Genomic DNA, 20,306 nt, shown 5'->3' on the forward strand with positions numbered 1-20,306 from the left:
TACTCCCATCTAGCGGTAAAGCTCTATATGACAACCAACTGATTATTAGTTTCTAGCCCCCCCCATTCGGAACGCGTTTTAACTAGTACGGTGGCCCTGTCATGCCAAGGTTAACATGGCTTCCAGTAGCTAAAGCAAAAGCAATGAAAAAAAATGAACAATTTGCATTGTCCTTTGCCTGTGATCCGTCAAAGCACACAGATTTATGTTAAACATGTAAAAAGTCTGATTGTCATGATATGTCCGCTTAAAATCACATAAGTTACAAAAAGCAATCATAAACGTAGCTTAGACACTCCTTTTTCATCCACGCGAGGAAAAATATCACAGGGGCTGTTAAACTTGGTATTAAGATGTGTTTTCATCGATCAGATCACAAGTGGACGAGAGAGAGACATTACGTTTACACTTGGTGTTTAAATCGGTCTCTTTTTGTCCATTTTCGACCGCTTCTCTTCAGATTACTGAGGAGATGGTCTGTGGACCAGTTCCTCTCCTGTCATTTACTCATGAGCTAGAGTAATGACGGGTTTAAATGGACGCGAACTAATATGTCAGAGTCCAATGCTTATGTTTAAGTAAACGTTACATGTCCGTGTATATGTAAGAGCTTTCTCTGATATTGGTAATAAGATCGCTCAACTTTCACACGCTTGTAAAATGAAACGAAAGACGCGCAGATCAGACGCTTTTATCAATGAAAGGCTAAAAATAGCGCTGTACACCGTGTGTTTGTGTTAGAGTTCAGAAAAGATGAAAAACATTTATCTCAGTACCTCAGATTACATAAATGGGCGGAGAGACGGCGTGTGGCTGTTCCAAGACATTAAACCACATGAACGTTTACACTAACAAGTGTTACGCATACCCATGCTATAGTTAGCCAAGGAACTATAAAACTTCAAGTTTACAACATAAACTGTATAGATGTAAACGAATATGCTGAATTACCTGTGGTGAAGATAGAAAGTAACTTGAGTCCAATGAGCCCCATCTTGGAAAACTAACTCCAATATTGACTTTGGTCTTGATGTTTTTCCTGTCGCGTTGTCGTTTAAAATCCCCGTTTCGCTTCCTTGGCGACTTGTTTTAATGTCCTCGAGAATAGTTCTTCAACAGGCTTTCAAAGCATTAGATCGCAGGTTTATCACGGCGTGCGGCCGAAGGATTCAGTCTAACGCAGGTCGCATATCCGGGCTGCATACGTCATCAAGCCTGGTTTATTTAAATTAACTGAGCATTACATTCGCAAGTCATAAGCATATTACATCAATTTACAATTAACTAAGAATAAATGTCAGCTTTATAATTGTTAATATTCTGAAATAAGACTGTCTTGATGACGTATACCGCCTACACATGCAACCTCCGTAGGCTTCAGCTCGCGGCCAGCTTGAGTGTGCTCTGAAAGCGCGAAAGGCGGAGCTTGAATTTCAGGAATGTCCCTCGTCGGCGAATGTATTTCAAAGATGGAGGCACAACATGGATTCAGCCAGAGAGCGCTACGGCGGTATGTATTTTAAATAGCAGATTCTACACTTACGAGAATACTTTGATTAGTGGGGTGGAAGTAATTACACATGAATGAGCACATACTTTTGGAAGAAAACATGGGTTTTTGCTAAGAATTAACTAAAAAAAGTACACACTGGAGCTTTAAGAATTGGGGAAAAAGGAAACTTTTGATTTTAAAAGTCACAACTTCATGCTCAGAATTTGTTTTTATAACATTAAAAACTCTTTATAACAAACTTTATAATGAATGTTATACAGTGCCATTATTCAAATAAAAAATAATATTTTACTCAGTTTATTTTAATATGCCTATCTGTAACTTGGACATTTAGTATTAAGCAGCAGATTCTGTTTCAGACCAATCTAACCCCAACCAATGCAAAGACTTCAAATGCAACAACTTTTTTATTTATATTCACATTTCTTTAATAGGTAGCACAACTAGAAACAAACTTGATGCAGGATTTATTTATAACAAAACTAAAACTGTATAAACACAAAAATCCAACAAAAGTTAAAAAAACAAAGTAGCTGTTGAGGACGGGAGGATTAGGATGATTCTGGGTAAAACAGCGTAATGCACACATAAGTGATAAGAGAGTAATGATTACATTGAGATTTTGATGATGTGATAATAAAAAACAGCAAACAGGTGATCAGTTTGTAAGAATGATGGTCATAATGGTGATGGAGAAGAGTCACTGACCTGGCAACTCCAAAAACTAAAACTCTGAGAAAATAGAGAAAGAAGCTAATAAAGTTGATTGTTGTTTTGAAATCTCATTCATCAGATTTTGCCGTTTGTGATTTTCTCTTCGGTTTGGATTTGCTGGGTTTGATGTCATAAACCAGAATAGTCACGCCACCGACAACCATCAAAGCACTGACAGCCAACTGGATCTTCAGCCATATAACAGCAAAATCACAAGAAGGGACGACAACTGAAGAAAGAAATACAATTAATACTTAAAACATGTACTTTGAAAGCTGTACTGTCTACTTTAAACCTATCATAGCTCAGCTGGTAAAGCAGAACACCAAGCAACACTAGGGTTATGAGTAGATGCTTTTCAGGAAATGCACATATTTATATTATAACTATGCCCTATTCCCTTCGAAAATCACAACTCTTGATGTGTAAACTCTAGAGGGAGTTTTGCCTCATACTGTGGCTGATTAAATTGGTGAACAGAGCAATGAAAAACGTATTTTTCTCTTCAAAGGGGTGCATAATTGCTGTTTAGTAAATCCCCGTGATCACGCACAATGTACTGTAAGCAGCATGTGAACTAAACTTGCGTAGCACATTTTACTGAGGTAAAACAAACAATACACTGCTGACCTGAACACGGCTGACAGAGATTAGAAAGGCAGTAATGTTGAGTTTGGTTTGTGATGGGATTGTTCACCACACATCTGTATGTGTTGTTATCCTGATAATCCACCTCCAGAGGCAGAAAGAGTCTGATGTAGGGATCAGACACACTGATGCTGGACAATAAACTGTTTCCTTTATACCAGGAAAGAGTCACATCTCTCACATTCATCACTGAACACAATAATGAACATTTTGAGATTGCGCAGTGTGATTTGTCGCTGGTGATGATAGGAACCGGCAAAGGAGCTGTAAAATAAGTAAACAAGAAATATATAAATCAATAACAATACCAAACAATAACAAACATAATAAGAAAATAAACCATCTTGAAATGGTTCTGTACTGTTTACATAAAATATATAAAAAAATATATTTATAAATACTCTACTTACCATAAGCTGTAAGTGTGAATTTCTTGACTGTTGTTTCTGCATTTATAATAAATTCATAATTTCCAGTGTGTTCAGATCTGATGTTTATGATGGTGAGATCTGCATTCTGATTGTTTATCTCCAGTCTGTCTCTGAATCTCTTATCATTATCATTATGTATATTATTGGTATCTGAACTCTTGAATTTGGCGATGGAGGTTTCTTCAAACCACCACTCGAGATAATCAGTTCCCTTTAGTTTAGTAATATTTGTATGTAGAGTAACAGATTCACCCTCCATCACTGACAATGTCTCAGACTTAACTTCATCACCAAACACACCTGCAGACACAAAATTACATAACCTATATGCTTAAAATCTCAATGAAATCAAAAGTGGCAATTCCTATTTTTTTAATGCAATAATGCAGTGTTTATTATGAACAATTTATCTGTTTGGGTCATTAAAAAAAATGATGTGCCCTCATACGAAAATTAACCATGGTTTTAGTTAATACAAAAAAAAACCATGGTTAGTGTAGTAAAACCATGGTTTTGCTCATAGTAATCAATTGACCAAAAAAACATGGTAACTACACTTTTACCACAATAAAATCATGGTTAATTTTCGTAAGGGAAACTTCAATCAAAATGTACTTCTGCACCCTTGTGGCTATCATTCTCTGATGACGTCAGTTAGAGGGCATGGGCGGGAGCATCCGTTAACTCCGCCCCCTCCAACTGTCAGTCTGCTGTCAGTTACATTTTTGATTTTTTTCCCTCAGGTTTTTTCTCCTAGGGTTTTTTTCAACCCCTGGGGAGTCAGCTGACATTGGCTTGATTTAGCATCATCTTAAATGCGTTACATTACTACTATGCTCGCTAGTACAGTTTAATGTTAGCCGCTGTATTCTGCTGCTTATGTTGTCCATCGATTTATCTGTGTTTTCTCCTGCTTCTATTAATGTAAAGCTGCTTTGAAACAATTAAAAATTGTGAAAAGTGCTATATAAATAAAATAGGAAAAAAATTATATCAAAATCCTCTGCCATTTTCTTTAAAATCCTGGGTTTGACTCTTTAGTCATGACTGCCATTTTCTCTGATCTCTCCTCTGTCTATGCGTTCGTCAACACCTCACTACACATAATACGCTACATATGAGTGTCGGCTTATGCGTCACCACGCATCACTCGATGATAACGGAAAATGGGTTAAAAGGTGGGGTGTAGGTGAAACTGATGCGCCTGGTTGCTGAAACCACGCCCACCTAGCTCGACGGTAGTGAACGCAGTGGCAGTTAACCCGTCACTCAAGTGACCATGCCCTTAATTATGCAGAACTTTGAGGCTAAATGGATGAGTTACAAAACATTCATGTCAAATGGTATATAGACCAAAAGAAAATTTGTACCAGGCTGTAAACGTCTCCATTAAGTATCTAACCCTCGTTCCCTAAAGATAAGGAATGGATACATCACGTCGTGACCGACGTATTGGGAACGCGCTTCGTGGTGCCAATCTGCTTCAAGAAACTTACAAAGTTCATACGGAAGCCAGGTCTCTACACAGGTTCTCAAGGATTCATCTGATGCAGAGACTAGCAGCAAATGCTTCACAACATCTAACTGCTAAGGGGCATTGGAGGAAAGCACCATAGTCTACTTAAGAAAGGATGTATGGCACTCTTAGGGCGCTGTTTGACACTATAGGGTGCTATTAGGGCACCATATGGCGCTGCAAGCCGACACTCAAGTGGGTGCTCAGTGTTTCACCGGTATGAGGAGAGAACACAAGAGAAAACCCGCTCGACACGCACACTACAGAATCTAGTGAACATGTTAGGTGTCGCCCAGCCTGCAGCTCTACAAATATCTGTCAGCAAGGAACCGCGAGCCAAAGCCCAAGAGGACACTATGCTCCTGGTGGAGTGCGCTCTCAATTTAAGCGGCCATGGCATGCCATTCATCTGATAGGCAAGTGCAGCAGTGTACTATCCAGTGATACATCCTTTTCTTGGAGACAGCTTTCCCTTTCTGCTGATGTCCGTAACAGACAAATAGCTGGTCTGAGGTCCTGAACGTAGCATGTGTACTGAACACAACGAGTTCAAGCCTGGGTCTGCCTCCTCTGGGGGCAGCGGTTGCAGGCTCACCACCTGGTCCCGGAAGGTAGTGGCTCAGGGTCTCAGCGTTACACTGGAGTCAGTGGGGCCAAACCGTAGGCACGAATCGTCAACCAAAAATGCGTGTAGGTCTCCTACCCTTTTGATGGAGGTTAGAGCAACCAGGATCAGAGTTTTCATAGACAGAAACTTAATACGAACTGGATGCAATGGCTCAAAGGGGGTGCCCTGTAGCCATTTAAGCACCATGGACAGGTCCCATGCGGGTATAGAGGGAGTGCGAGATGGATTTAATCTCCTAGGTCCTCTCAGAAACCTAACTACCACACTGTAAAAAATTGCTGTTAAAAAACAGCCAAATTTAACAGTATGATTCTGTTTTTTAACAAAAACAGAAGTATACTGTTAAATTCTGCATTCTGTAAAAAAACAGTTTTCAGAATAATGTGAATTTACAGCCCTGAGAGTCCACCGTTAAAGACTGCGTCCCAAATCACACCATACACCCTCATTCACTATTCCCTACATTAGTGTCCTAATGATCCACCTGAAATCAAGTCAATGAGTTCAGATACTGAAGCATTAATGATGGACACCTGCTGCTAATAAACAGAATCACTGAAGAAAAGATAAATAAAAAAAGAGAAGAGATGAGCAGAAACACTTACAGACACAAAGACTTAGATGAACATCAACTGAAAATAACACAACACATTAAATCTCTCCATATATCACCAGAGGAGAATTAAACATTTCCCCAAACACCATTACCATCTTCACTTTTAAACCACTTTTAATTTTAAGACTTTATTTCTGTCATACATCTACAACAGTTCTTACTGAGAACAAACAGGTGTTTACTAGACTTTACAAGCATTTTCTTTAAAGTCACCATTATGGTGATCACTGTTTTCATTAGTTGGGCTCTTGACTTGGTTTACAGTCTGGTTGCTGTAACTGTGTCTTTATGATGCATGTTTGTTATGGCAAAGAAAACCAAGAGATGATAGACTCTTGTGAGGTTGGATGTCTGATTATTGATCAGTAGTTCGTCTTTCCAGCCTTATGAAGCTGAAACATAACAATTAGTAGTTCTTAGGAATGTTTATGAATAAGTATTTACATATTTGAATCAGAATCAATACATGAATTATTAGTGTAACAGTAATCTGATAGCTTGATAGAGTTTCCTACCAATGTATTTTTGCAAACTTGAAACCAGTCTTCAGATGACACTCACAGACATCAAGAATCAGCCTACGATTCTCAACTAGGGTGACAAAAGAAAATGGAAAAACAGTTCATCGGCCTAATGAGTTTTGTACTATGCTGATACCCAGCATGCATTGCAGCATGAAGCTTTTCATTTGATAGTCACCATTGTTGAGATTCATAGCCTGATTCTTGATGTCTGTGTGTGTAGTTTGTTGTGTTTTTTAATTTAATATAATCCCAATGCTTTTAAGATTCCTCTGGCTACCTCAACACTCAGTTTCTGTCACATTATAAGACTACTATAAGGGGTTGCCACCCATCTAATCACTTATGAGCTTCTGTATAAATCAGTAAACTACTTTTGACTCATGAGACTTACACCATAATAGTCATTAGTTAGTGATAATACTTTATATATACTTTTTTGCCGTTTTCAATGTCTTTCAAATCACATTGATAAGCATGAATAAATATAACACCAGAAGGCAAACCCAAGGATCAAGAGACCTACTAAAGTAAACACTGATCACGAGAATGGTAACTATTATTTAGGGATTAGACTATTAGACTAGAGCTGTCCAAACTCAAAACAACTTGCACTGACATATCTTAAAATACATCAGTGCCCTTTGTTTCGCCTGAAAATGCAGAAGTAATGTTTTTATTTAGGCATGTTTGTTAAAACTTGTTATATTTCCTAATTAAACTATTCCTGGTTTTAGATAATACCTGTTTAGGAAACCACACCGTATGATTTATTTCTCAGTAAGAGCTAATGTACATATAAAATAAAATCTAACTGGTTTGTAATAAGTGAAGATGGTAATGCTGTTTGTGGAGTTGTTTGATGATCTTCTTGTGAGATCTTAGAAAATCTGAGTAAGTTTGATTCTCATCTAAGTCTGTAAATTGAGTTTCTGCTTGTTTTCTCTTTTATTCGGTTCTTGTTCATCTTTCATTCAGTGATTGTGTTTGTTAATAGCAGCTGTTCATCATTAACTCAATCATCATTTCATTATCTCATTAACTTCAACATCGGGTCTGTTTCTTTTACTCTTTGTAGTGTGGACACATTAAGCAGTGTTCTTTTGACACCAAGGATTTTGCGATGGGGTTTAAAGGGTTAAATATGTAAGATATAAAAACACAGAATGCTAATGTTTTTTAACAGTCCGAAGGAGACCGTAAAAAAACATTATCTTACTGGCAACCAAGCTGCCAGTTGATTACTGTTATTTAACAGAATGTGCTGTTAAAAAACAGAAAACCTAACAGTCAAATTTGCATACAGAAATATGTTAATTTCACACAGACATTAGAGAAAAGTCCTTGTATTTTGTTTTTTAAATCATATGAACTTAAAAACTGATCAGGGGATTTACACAAGATGATAATGTGAGAGATCTCTTAGTGTTTAATGTTTTGTTTTGTTAGGATTTGGCTCAGTTTTTGGGTTACCATTGTGCTGAAGAGTAGTGTGGTTGTTTAGATCAAGGATGGGCAGTAGATCATTGATGTTATGCTGCCTGTTGTTTTATTTGAAAGCAGTAACTGTGTAGTTTGCTCATGGTGAACTACATGAGATTTGTGTGAAAGTTTAAATGTTTGCAGTTCAATTTTAGAAGTAATATTTGTTTTCAGTGGACTCAAATTAATTAAGTTCACAATACTAACACCACCATATAAATATATATATTATTAAACTTGAATGGATCAGGCAATTGGTTTCCTAAATGAAATGAGTTTCTTTCAGGGCATTATAACATTAACATACTGTTAAAATAGGGGAGCTGTAAATTAACGGAAGTAGAACTGTATTTTAACAGAGGCAGAACCGTAAAATAACATTATCTTGCTGGCAACCAAGCTGCCAGTTGATTACTGTTATTTAACGGCACAATTTTTTAGAGTGGGCAGGTTGTGCTGTCCGATTGACTTGCCATTTATATGGTCATGGTGATCGGAGATCACAGCGATGTATACTTTAACGGTGGAGGGGGACAGCCTCCTCTCCAATTCTGCACGACACTGTTGGGGCATTTTTGGGAATTCTTTCAAATTGTGCACCCGCCTATAGGCGCATATTGGTAACATGCCTTTTAAATAAATTGCTATTTAAACCATGTGGCCCTGGACACAGTGGTGAGGCCAGAAATGTTCAAGTGGATGGGCCTTTATAAAACAGGGTGGGCAAAGCATAGAATGTACATAAACTGGGGGCATGCACACCAAAGCTTCACAGGGGCCGTAAGCGTTAACGCTTCCCATTCATTTTTAACGCGTGACGTCATGTGTTGCCGAACTGAATTGTGGATCCATCGGCACCGCGTCACTGCCGTTGCTCGTGGCAGAAGTTGAACATTTCTCTACTTTTCACGTGGCAATGCGTGCGTCAGCCAATCAGATCGCTTTATGCAAATAACCTAGGCAGAGCCAGCCAATTACATTTATGAAAGACCAGAGCATGTCTAGCGGCCACTGTGATTGGCTGTTGGCCACTCTTCAGACTAATCTTCCGTCAAGCGTTAACGCTTCTGTGAATGTATAGTTATGCCCGCGGCCAGCGTATGTTTTCATGTTTTCGTACCGCGAGCGCGAGACGAAATTAGACTTCGTCTGATTTCTCCAATCGTTCTCGCGTTACTTTGACGTCACCCGGCTGTCAGTTCTTACGCCGCCGCATGAAGTCGAACAAAGCCTATTTATAGGCACCTCTTTGCACTGATTGGTTGGATCAGATTACCATGCTCCTCCCGAACTTAGTTAAATAAACTTCATTTATTTTAAATGAATAGGTATGTCGGTCAAAAATGTAACTGAACAAAGTCAAATCTAAAGAGAGAACTTAAGCAGTAAAAGCCCACACACAAAAAAATAAAAATAGGAATTGTATATCCTGTCACATTGACATCAGTTAAATATCGTAAAAAAACACCTGTACATCTCATATTTTATATATATATATATATATATATATATACATATAACTTTGAAGGGATGGTTCACTTTGGAATGGGGGCTCTGTCATCGTTTTCTCGTCCTCGTGTTGTTCTGGACCTGTGTGGGTTTCTTTTTTTTCTGGTGGGCATGGGGGAGGATGTTTTGGGGGGTGGTGGTGGGCGCGCAGCGGTGGGTGGCCGTGGGCTTCCATGGTGGGAATAAAAAAAATATGATGGAACTTCTTACCATCATTTAACAAAATATTTTCTTAGTCATTTATCCAAATACTTACAAAATATTTTTTTTCCTACTATTGAGGTCTATGATTGCTTGCTGCTGTGTGTTTGCCATCATTTCTCGGGGTATCTTCTTTTGTGTTCGTCGGAGGGGGGGGGGATGTGTGCAGGTTTGGAGCAGCGTGGGGATGGGTGGATGGTGGCAGGGTTTTTCATTTTGAAGTGAATTATCTTTAACTCAAGTCACTTTTACTCCTGTTTTATTCTTTTTAACATTTTAAACTGTTTTTATTAAAATCACATTTATCTTTTTTAATTGTTATTTTAAATTCTCATATATCTTTGTTTTTATTGTGATTTTATCGTGTATCTCTTATTTTTACATTTTCTTTTTTATATATTGTTTTCTCATTTCTGTTTAAAGCACTTTGAATGACCTCTGTGTATGAAATGTGCTATACAAATAAACTTGCCTTGCCTTGCCTATATATATATATATATATATATATATATATATATATATATATATATAATAGTATATATAGTACAGGTCAAAAGTTTTGACACACTTAAAATGTTAACGATGATCTTTAAAATCTTTTAATCTGAAGGTGTATGGTTAAATGCTTCAAAAATTACGTTTGTCGACAAAATATACCTGTGCCAAACAGATTCATTTCTTTTATAAGACAGTGAAACTTCAAGAAGCTTTTTGATAAAATGACACGAGTATGGTTTTGCAATTTCTAGGCAAAGAGAGACTGCACTTCAGATGATAAAATATAACAGTCTGATTTATTTTGAATGATTTTAGTCACCAACATAATTCCCACAGTTGCATTTGTGTTATGCCATAGTTTGGACGAGTTTATTATTATTCTGTTATGTAGAAAAATATATAAATTAAAAAACAAGTGAATGTCCAAACTTTTGATCTGTACTGTGTAGATATATAAAGCCTAATTGAGGTCAATGAAATACTTGCAATGCATACTCACCCACCAGAAGACAAAAACACGTCAGAATTAACGCGTGAATCATATTCGATAGATGTAAAATAAAAAAGAGAAGAAAAGGAAGAACGAAAGTAATTTAGTTGTATCGGAAAGAGGCGGAAAAGGTTATACCGCCTGCGCGCTTCCGTGACTGTGAACGCGCCCTGCGCTCAGAGTCAGGTGTTAGAACAAAATACTTCGCTAACATTCATATTCCTTTTAGTGACATTGTCTTCATTTTAGAGAATTCGTTTATATAAGAAAATAATCGAACGTTGCAAAAAATATAACCAATATAAAAAGTAAGCGAACAGCAACATTGAGAGGTTTTATAAAGAGCTGATGTAAAGATAAATTTAATGAGGAATGAGGAAGCATGTGTGGGCTAAGGATAATGAATACGATTACGAGATGGGAGGGGAATAACACGCGGACAACGCGCACATGGTGAGCTGTCAAAACAACAGCACGCGCTCAACGTGACAACAACAAACACAGATACATACGATCTGTATTTTCCATTTTCTTATACCAATGGACATCTTGTGATTGACTAGGCTATAATTTACAATAGATAAGACTGGAGAGGAAATCTGTGATGTTAACAGGAACCGATGCCCTTCATACACAAACTTCACACATAGGTTACTAAACTTCACACTATCTACTGGTGCATGCTCGGTAATTTTCACTTCTTCATTTGGCTTCCATTTCAAGCTCGTTAAATGTATTTATTTATTAGTTTGAGTGCTAACCAGGGACGTTGTTAGACCTATTTTAGGGGGGCTGAAGCTACCCGAAAATGTTCCTAAGCCCCCCTAATAATAAGAATAACAATTTGATTTATCAGTAACCGTATCCGCATTCATATTTAGACGCAACAAATGATATATATCCAGCAAAAAATGCAAATAAAGCTGCAAGCAGCGATCACCGAGGTTCAAGCGATTTGGACCACAAGACCTTTAAGGACATGCCCGTGTAGATATTCTGCATTGTACAAAATACATGATGAAAAGCTACCAGACAAACACGTTTTAAAAGTTATCGGCAAAAAAGCTTCTCTCATTCAGTGAAATGTCTCCCTCTCTTCTCACGGAGCATTGACAAATAGAACTACCCAGTCTCACGTAGATGCCTATAAATAGCACAAAGTGCGTGCAATACATATGGCAAATTCCACTTTGGCGTGCATATGATACGCCAGTCCTTCCCATTCACGTAAACGTGTAACTTTTTTTTGTGATTTTATTTATTGGTTTCTCATTTTTTTTCTGTTTTTAAACCATTTTCTCTTGGGTTTAGATTTTAGATGTGCTTAATGAGGTAGGTTTTTCCATGCTTTTGTCCATATTTAAGCCATTGTCGCATGGAGTTGGGGTTAGAGTTGGGGTTTGGGTTAGGATGTCATTTTTATATAACAAAAAGTTGTTCTAACCCTAAACCCAAGCGAAAATGGTAAAAAAAGAGCAAAAAAAAGAGAAATCAATAAATAAAACGACAAAAAAAGATGCACCGTTTAAGTGAATGGGAAGGACTGGCGTATCGAATGCACTCCAAAGTGGAATTTGGCGTATGTATTGCACGATTTTTACTCTTCGAGTTTGCGTACCCCCAAAACCACGGTGACTTTGAGTTTATCAATATTTACGTTGGCGTACAGCACGCTCAAATCCTACGCCAACTAAGAAGGTGGTGTACGCCCGTTTTGAATGCGCAGAAACACAATTCCTAAAACCCCAAAACTCGCTGACAAACTTAAAGAAATGATATGACCCACTGTAAAAAAAAACATACACTCTAAAAAAATACTCCGTAAAAAAGCGGATAATGTCCTGGCAGAAAATTACCGGCACTTTTTCCGTTATGTTTACAGACATTTTTGTTTATTAAAAAACTAAACATTCTGTAGATTTAAAGAACACTGTCCATAGATTTAGAGAACATTGTCTGTAGCCTTTATGGACACTTCAATCTGCCCATGAAACGCAACAATGGTGACAATCAACAACACAGCTTCATGCCGCAATGCATGCTGGGTACAAAGATTGTGGAAAACTCTTTCTTAACATTTATTCATTTACTCTCACCATTGTTGAGATTTGTATCCAAAGTGTTGATGTCTCTGAAGCAAACACCACAGCTGACATATTTGCAACAATCTTATTCAATACCGTGTCTTATTACATCAGCATAGAGTGTCACTCTTAAACATTTCAGTTCCTTTTTCTTATTTTATCATTTCATATGTAAATGCTAGGCAGCATAACATGAAAACAACCAAGTTTAGATGACATCATAGACACTTCCTCTTACTCAAAAAACAAACAAGTTGTAATTGCTACAAGAAAAAACATTGTTGCAATGTTAAAAGAACAGAGTCAATTCTGGAAAGTCAAGGGACAAAAGCCTAACTAAAGGGAACACTAATCACCATAGTGGTGACTTCAAATGAATCTAAAACAAACACAAACTGTAGATTTAATGTGATAAATGTTGTGGTAAATATCCATTTGACTTACACGTCACGTCAGAAAGAAGATTTGTCTACTAAATCACATGTGTGGATGCTGGAATAGTTGAACACTTGTATCTTGTTCTGACAGCATTTGTTTAGAAGTTAAACATCATCCATGTTAGTAAAGAACTCTGCAAGCAAGTTGTAATTTTAGGTTTCAAACAGAGATGGTGATAGAGAGGCAAAAGTGAAAGATTGCAGTAGGGGTTATTGCACCCATAATGCAACATGTTATTAAAAAAACAGATAAACGCCTGTAAAACATAAATACGGAAAATTCCTTCATATTTACACAGTACTTTGTCCGTTTTTTTACAGATTTTGTTTAGAGTGTATCTCTGTAGACAGCCAAAAGAACTACAAAGACTTCAACAGGAAGTGACATCATAAACATAATACAAAATACAAATAAAAGACATAACAACCACAAAACACATGGTTCGTTAGTTTAGGCATATTTGAACATGACAGTCTTGCTTTGATCTGCACCAAAACAACCGAATCGAGACCACTTGGATGAAGTGATCTCGGCTTGATTATTAATGAACTGATGATTATTCACATACTTATCTGTGATGTGATATATCATTGTTACTAATATGGCAAAAACATGTTTACTACACCATGGTTACTGTAATGACACCATGGCTAATTTTCATGAAGGAGACAGAAGCAAACATCTGCATGAGGAGCACAGTGACCCCTATCTGTACAAACAAATATAACAGTCACTGTGTTCAACATTGTGCTGCTCATCATACATTTATTCTGATATTTATGAATATTGGTATAACATTTTTATATTGAAAAAAGTGGTATATGTTTATGTAACTGTTCTTACAGGGTTTCATGACTGTTATTGAGTTTAGGACTCAGTTTTACTGTGACTTTCACCTATAAGTGATATAATAAACAGATTTTTTTGATGCACTGCTGTTTTCATCTTAAATTTGTCAAACGTTTCCAACCCATCATTTTTAAGTTGATTTTTTTCAGTCTGGTGCATCTTTCTTTGTATAAGAAAAGTTTTACCTCAGATATCTACAGAAGTTATGGTTGTGAAGACCTTCGGAGGTTTAACATGAGACAGGAGTGAGACAGACTGATCTTGTTTTGTAGAGAAGCAGAATCATTACACCTCTGAACCTAACCCTAAAACCTACATTTTGTGAGAAAACTTGATGAACACTTTTTAAAAAACACAAACTCTGTCTTATGATTTATTGTGTTTCATGTGTTCCTGTGGAATAAAGCATTGTGTTAGCAAAGGTCATGGGTTTGATTCACAGGAAACGCACAAAGTCTACATACAAAAAAAATGTAAAGCTTTAACTGCAAGTTACTTTCTGTCAAATGTATTCGATGTAAATGATTGACAGTGTGGAAGCTCTTGTACGGTAAACTACCAAAGTACAATTGATTAAACAAACTTACAAAAATACTTGTGAACTGTAGCTGACTATCAGAGGTGTAAAAAGTACTTAAAAATGTTACTCAAGTGAAAGTACAAGTACTCAGTGTAAATTTTACTCAATTAAAAGTAAAAGTATCTGGCCAGAACCATACTTGAGTAAAAGTAAAAATACCACATTAAAATTGTACTTGAGTATTAAAAAAGTAAAAGTAACAGAATGAAAACTAGAGATTCTTGTTTAAGCTTTTTTTAATTGTATAAAATTTTGAGACTCCCTTATTTCTGTATGCCAGTGGTTTTCAAACTGGGGGGTCGTGAGATGGTGCCAGGGGGCCCCAGTTTAATGACATTTTATGAAATACATTAATTTATCATGAATTCTGTGTAATTAAACCTAAAAAAATAAGGCTACTAACTAACAGCACTACTTTTTGTATAATTTAATGGTTTTTTTTATTAAAATGTTGAGTTTTAGAATAGTTTTTGTCACAAATTTTCTTTGGGGGGCCGCAAAGGAATGCACCATACACAAGGGGGGCCGCACGCTGAAAAAGTTTGGGAACCACTGCTGTATGCAACATGCTACTCAAAGTTGTAAAACCTCAATTATAAAACGGCCCGTTCTGGTTCTTCATTCTGATTGGTTGAAACGCGTTCTAAGGCGTGATAAAATACCTCAGTAACCCCACGGTTCAGACCGCATTACAGGAGTATCACTGCGCCACTGTTGCTGCGTACTGATTTATGAAAATAAACACCACAGTCTTTAATTATATTTTTAATTTGTATACAATTACACAATTATGGCGATATCTAGATCAATTTCAATAAATATTGTTATTGTTGTTCAATAAATAAGTCATCTCATTAATGAAGAGAAAACTCTCCCTGAGTTTCTAACTCAAATTCATATTTCCGCTATCCACTGGGTGGCGATCTTACCCAACTTAAACCAACACATTCTCATCCCATGGCGTCAATATTTGACGCCACTTGACCATGCGTCAATATGTTACGCGGAGGGTATACCTTTCGCGTCATTTTTTGACGAACTGGGGACTTCAATACTATTACGTCCGTTGCATTCTCTTTCCTATTTTCTTACCATTTTCGCGTCGGTTTAGGGTTAGATTACGCAAAATTAAACAGTGTACGCGAAATTAAACAGTTGTCACCTGGCGTTGGGGTTAGAGTTAGGTACGACAGTTGTCACCTGGCGTTGGGGTTAGAGTTAGGTTTGGGTAGGGATGTCATTATGTAAATCTAACCCTAAACCGACGCGAAAATGGTAAGAAAATAGGAAAGAGAATGCAACGGACGTAATAGTATTGAAGTCCCCAGTTCGTAAAAAAATGACGCGAAAGGTATACCCTCCGCGTAACATATTGACGCATGGTCAAGTGGCGTCCAATATTGACGCCATGGGGTGAGAATGGGTTGACTTAAACACTGACGCATTTACTCAACACTAAAAACTGCGTGTTTTGATCAGGCTCTGAATCTGATCTCTTACAAAAGTTATTCACATAAATGGAATTATTTCTGCTTTTAGCTGAAAATTTGAGAGGTGATAAGAGAACAAATAAAGGTAGGATGAAACTTTTTTTTTTTTTTTGAAAACAGGTGGTATGTTCTTTCATTTGATATTTTATGTTTATTTAAAGAAGATAATTTTTCTGTAAGGCATTAAACTAAAACTGGGTGGCAACTAAAAAAAAAATCCGCTGACGGGGAAAGAGTTAAAGTTAAGCATGCTTACATGCATATTTGATCATCACATCAACAATCAGTTGCACAATATAAATGTTAATGTATATTTTAGATCTTAAATCATATTTTCATTCTGTCTTTGCTGCGTCTGTGTTGGTTGGTAACTGCGCTCTGTTTCAGTCACACTTGATTCTGAGGAACTACGTACTTTGTTTGGCAGAAGAGTAATATTTGTACTAATATAATTACAACTTATTTGTGTTTTACTTTATAAAATCCTGCTAACGTTATGCATATGAAGTAACCGGTTTATAAACGCAATAACCCTCGCGAAGCAGTGGGGTTACAGTGCATTTTATAACTTTGCGTCGTGCCTAACAACGCCCATTGGCTGTTATAAAATGCACTGGTAACCCACTGCTTCTTGGGGCTTATTGCTTTAATTTAACTTAAGCAGGAGTTGATTTTCAAAATTGTGAGTATCAAGCCTAGATGTTTTGTGGCTGAAAATTAAAAAAACAACAACAAATATAAAGAAGTCTTTATATTGTATGCAATATAAATGTAACATTTACACATTTATGCACAAATTACATTTATGCACTGTACATTTGCACACTTTATAATGTTAAATAATTGCTGATTATAGAAAAAGAGTAGCATTTAGTGACTATCAAACATGATTTTTTGAAATGATGACATGCAGAGCCGGTGCCAGACCATAACTAACAGGGGGGCATTTGGCTTCCAATGGGGGGGGGGCACGCAATAGCAACAATAACTTGCAAAAACAAGACATTAAAACAAAAAATACAGTGCAAGCACACACTCATACAACTGGTAAAGACTGTCAGCTCATTTCCCGTATAAAGTGCAAAAGACCACAAACTATGCGCAAAACTATTGAACTTTGACCGCGGCGTGAGTGCAAGCGGCAATACATCCAATCAGAGAAACTGGTCTATTTGAATTAAAGAAAACATATATCAACTATATTTTCCTCATTTGATTACATTACAAGTCATGAAACATTCAATGTTTAATTTATTTGAATTATTCTTGATATATATTAAATTAATAAAAAACTTTGTAGGGGGGCACAACAACCTGTTTGGGGGGGGCACTGCCCGCGAATGCCCCCCCTTGACGCCGGCCCTGATGACATGACAGGGTGAATTGTTTTCATTACATTAATTTTGACAATACAACATGATATTTGGTAATCCAAGTCTTGTAGCAGAAACACATTTTCTCGCTTGGCATTCTGGTATTGATGCAACATGATGTCACCTCCAAGGTAGGACCAATGAACTGATCAGTTTCATGGAATGTGAAAACAAATCTCATTGGCATAATAAATAACATTTAAATTAAACTGGCCATTGGTGCAATTCAATTGGTTTGGAAAGAGCAAGGGAAAATAGAATGAAGTGATCTCTAAAAAAGAAGTACTTTGTGACTGTAAATAAAATTGTAAGGAGTAAAAAGTACTTTTTTTCTTAAAAAACGTAATTAAGTAAAAGTATTGACTTTTAATTGTACTCAAAAAAAGTAAAAATACCCAAAAATAATCAAGTTAAATTACTCAAGTACTTTACACCTCGACTGACTATATAATATCTGAACACAACTGTAAGTTTAATTGCAGATAAAGATCCTCTATAAGTCTTCAGGATCCCAAAGACAAAATATTATTTTTATTTTCCTGTCATTTATATTTAATGATTCAAACAACATTAAACTCATGGTGGCACAAAGTGTTTATAGTGATAAAAGTCACAGTTCAAAAGTTACTGAGAAAACATGCAGGACTTCAGAGTGATAAAATATTCAGTGAGAAATGACAAGAGCTGTGGAGATTCAAAAAACTGATTGTGACCACAAACCTATAAACTAAAATAAATATGAGAACTTTAGTCACCTCAGTTCTTCAGTTAATGTTCCATTAATATCTTCATCTGACCTTTATCTCACACTTCTTCACCTTTATTTCAACATCTACTGTGGTTCGTTAGGTTTCTGGTTCAGTTTTTTTGGTGCATTCGTTTTTTGTGTGTTTTCTTAAGCTGTCAAAAGCAGATTGGGGACTGGGGTTAGTGATCTAGCTGTAACAGGTTTCAAGGCATGCTGTTGTACACACAGATGCCTCCAACATGAGGTGGGGTACCACGTACGATGGCCTTGCAGTTTCGGGAGTGTGGACAGCACCCCAGCTGCACTTGCACATCAACTGCCGCAAGCTGTGGGCTGTATATCTAGCACTCATTTGTCTCGCCTCGTCTTATTACTCTCTATCTATGTCAACCCTTTGGTTGTTCATATCATGTACCACCCATTTAACCACCCATTTAACCTCACCAGGGGTGGCTTCCGCAGCGTTCCTACTCTGCTCAGTCAGGTTACTTCTCAGTTTGCTAGTTCACTATCGTGGGTCAAGGAACAAGTGGTGACCGGCCTTATGCCTTATACCTTATTTTCCGTTTCCTTAGTGGAATCGGAGGGTTTACACAGACACTGGAAAGGTCAGCTTCAGTGGCGCTTTGGTAGGGATTCCCAATTCATCGGTCAACGTGACGTCGTAGTGACTGACTAAAAGGGAACGTCTCTGTAACGTATGTAACCATCGTTCCCTGAAGGAAGGGAACGGAGACATCCCGTCGCCACTGTTTGCTGTTCCACTGCTGATTACGGCCGTGCTCTGTGCTTGGCTTTCCAAGCGAATATAGCTGCGAATGTGCACCTGCTGCTTATATACTCGCACTGCAGAGCGGCGCCGGCAGAGGCAAATACCAACATGCCAAGTTCATTGGCATTTTAGAAGTTTCACGAAGTAGATTGGTCTCTCTAAGCGATATCCCAATTCGTTGGTCACGACTTGACATCTTCGTTCCCTTCCTAAAGGGATGGTTACATCTGTAACTAAGATGTTGATGTTATTTTGAATAAAATTGAGGTTTATACCCCGCACATCTTTGTCAGACATTTTTTGTCAGTGTTTCCATCTCACTGCCCAAACCCTGTGTGTGTGGTTTGTGGTTTTGTCTTTCATTTTGTATTTTGATTTGTATTTTGGCACTTCCTGTTGTGTGTTTGCAGTTCTTTGTCTTGTTAATGTTTGTTTCTGTTATCAATTACTGTTTAGGTTTATATGCCATCTGTATATGTCCCTAGCAATATTCAGGGAAGACTGAATTGTCCCTAGCAATAATTTCGACCAAACAATTAATCTGTATTTATATATAACCACTAATGTCCTTCTTATTCTTGTGTTTTCTATTTTTTACTTATTTTTTTTTCAGGAATCATTTAAATGAGATTAGAAATCTTTTGCAATCCCGTTCTGTAAAAATGACGCTCTATGTGGTACACAAACGGTTAACAGCTTTCGTTCTCTGCAATGCCCGCCTCCGTAACTCACATCGCTAATATGATTGGCTTTGCATTTCTTTAGTCCCGCCTCTCTACTCACATTGCTAATATGATTGGATTAGCATTTCTTTAGTCCCGCCTCTCTAAGTCACATCACTTTTATGATGGGCTTGTCTTTACTCGCTACGTGTGATAGGATCGTTTCACTTTGTACAACGCGCCAAAGTTCACTCAACAAGACGCGCGTGATTATTCGGGCGACAGGTAAGTGAGGAAGAAAGTATTATTATACCCACTGTAACTGTTTCATTCACAAAAAAAGTTGTGTCACATAATGATTCAAGGACAGTGTTTTCACCAATACACGACAATCCCATGTTAACCTGAGGAGTTGCAAACTTTTGTCAACCTTTTATAAATGGGGTAGCAAGGTTATTTAGGGGGTCCCTAATCCATGAAAGAAAATAACCCCAACATGGTAAAAACATGAATTCATGTCATGATTGCTGAATACTTTACATT

At 37.2% G+C, this 20,306-nt stretch overlaps 2 protein-coding genes across 2 annotated transcripts in view; one reads left to right on the forward strand and one right to left on the reverse strand.

The window, feature by feature from the left end:
- The window catches only part of LOC135721114 (uncharacterized), a 209,157-nt gene that overhangs the window by 181,048 nt on the left and 7,803 nt on the right, over positions 1-20,306 (forward strand). The window lies entirely within an intron of this gene.
- Positions 1,963-10,936, reverse strand: LOC135721304 (CD48 antigen-like). The gene is made up of 4 exons (XM_065243491.2): positions 10,777-10,936; positions 3,286-3,606; positions 2,858-3,139; positions 1,963-2,456 (listed from the first exon to the last, which is right to left on the reverse strand). Exons 1-4 carry the CDS (start codon positions 10,817-10,819, stop codon positions 2,296-2,298), a joined length of 807 nt encoding a protein of 268 aa, XP_065099563.1. The 5' UTR covers positions 10,820-10,936; the 3' UTR covers positions 1,963-2,295.

This window comes from Paramisgurnus dabryanus, chromosome 24 (genome assembly GCF_030506205.2).
Source record: "Paramisgurnus dabryanus chromosome 24, PD_genome_1.1, whole genome shotgun sequence".
Lineage (NCBI taxonomy): Eukaryota > Metazoa > Chordata > Actinopteri > Cypriniformes > Cobitidae > Paramisgurnus > Paramisgurnus dabryanus.

What these genes read in the sequence shown, in the direction of transcription:
- LOC135721304 (XM_065243491.2), bottom strand. Translation starts at nt 10,819, where the DNA reads ATGATTCACGCGTTAATTCTGACGTGTTTTTGTCTTCTGGTGG. An exon ending in GTGTTTTTGTCTTCTGGTGG is followed by an intron (nt 3,607 to 10,776) that starts GTGAGTATGCAT and finishes TTGTGTCTGCAG; the next exon opens with GTGTGTTTGGTGATGAAGTT. An exon ending in TCTCTGTCAGCCGTGTTCAG is followed by an intron (nt 2,457 to 2,857) that starts GTCAGCAGTGTA and finishes TTCTTTCTTCAG; the next exon opens with TTGTCGTCCCTTCTTGTGAT.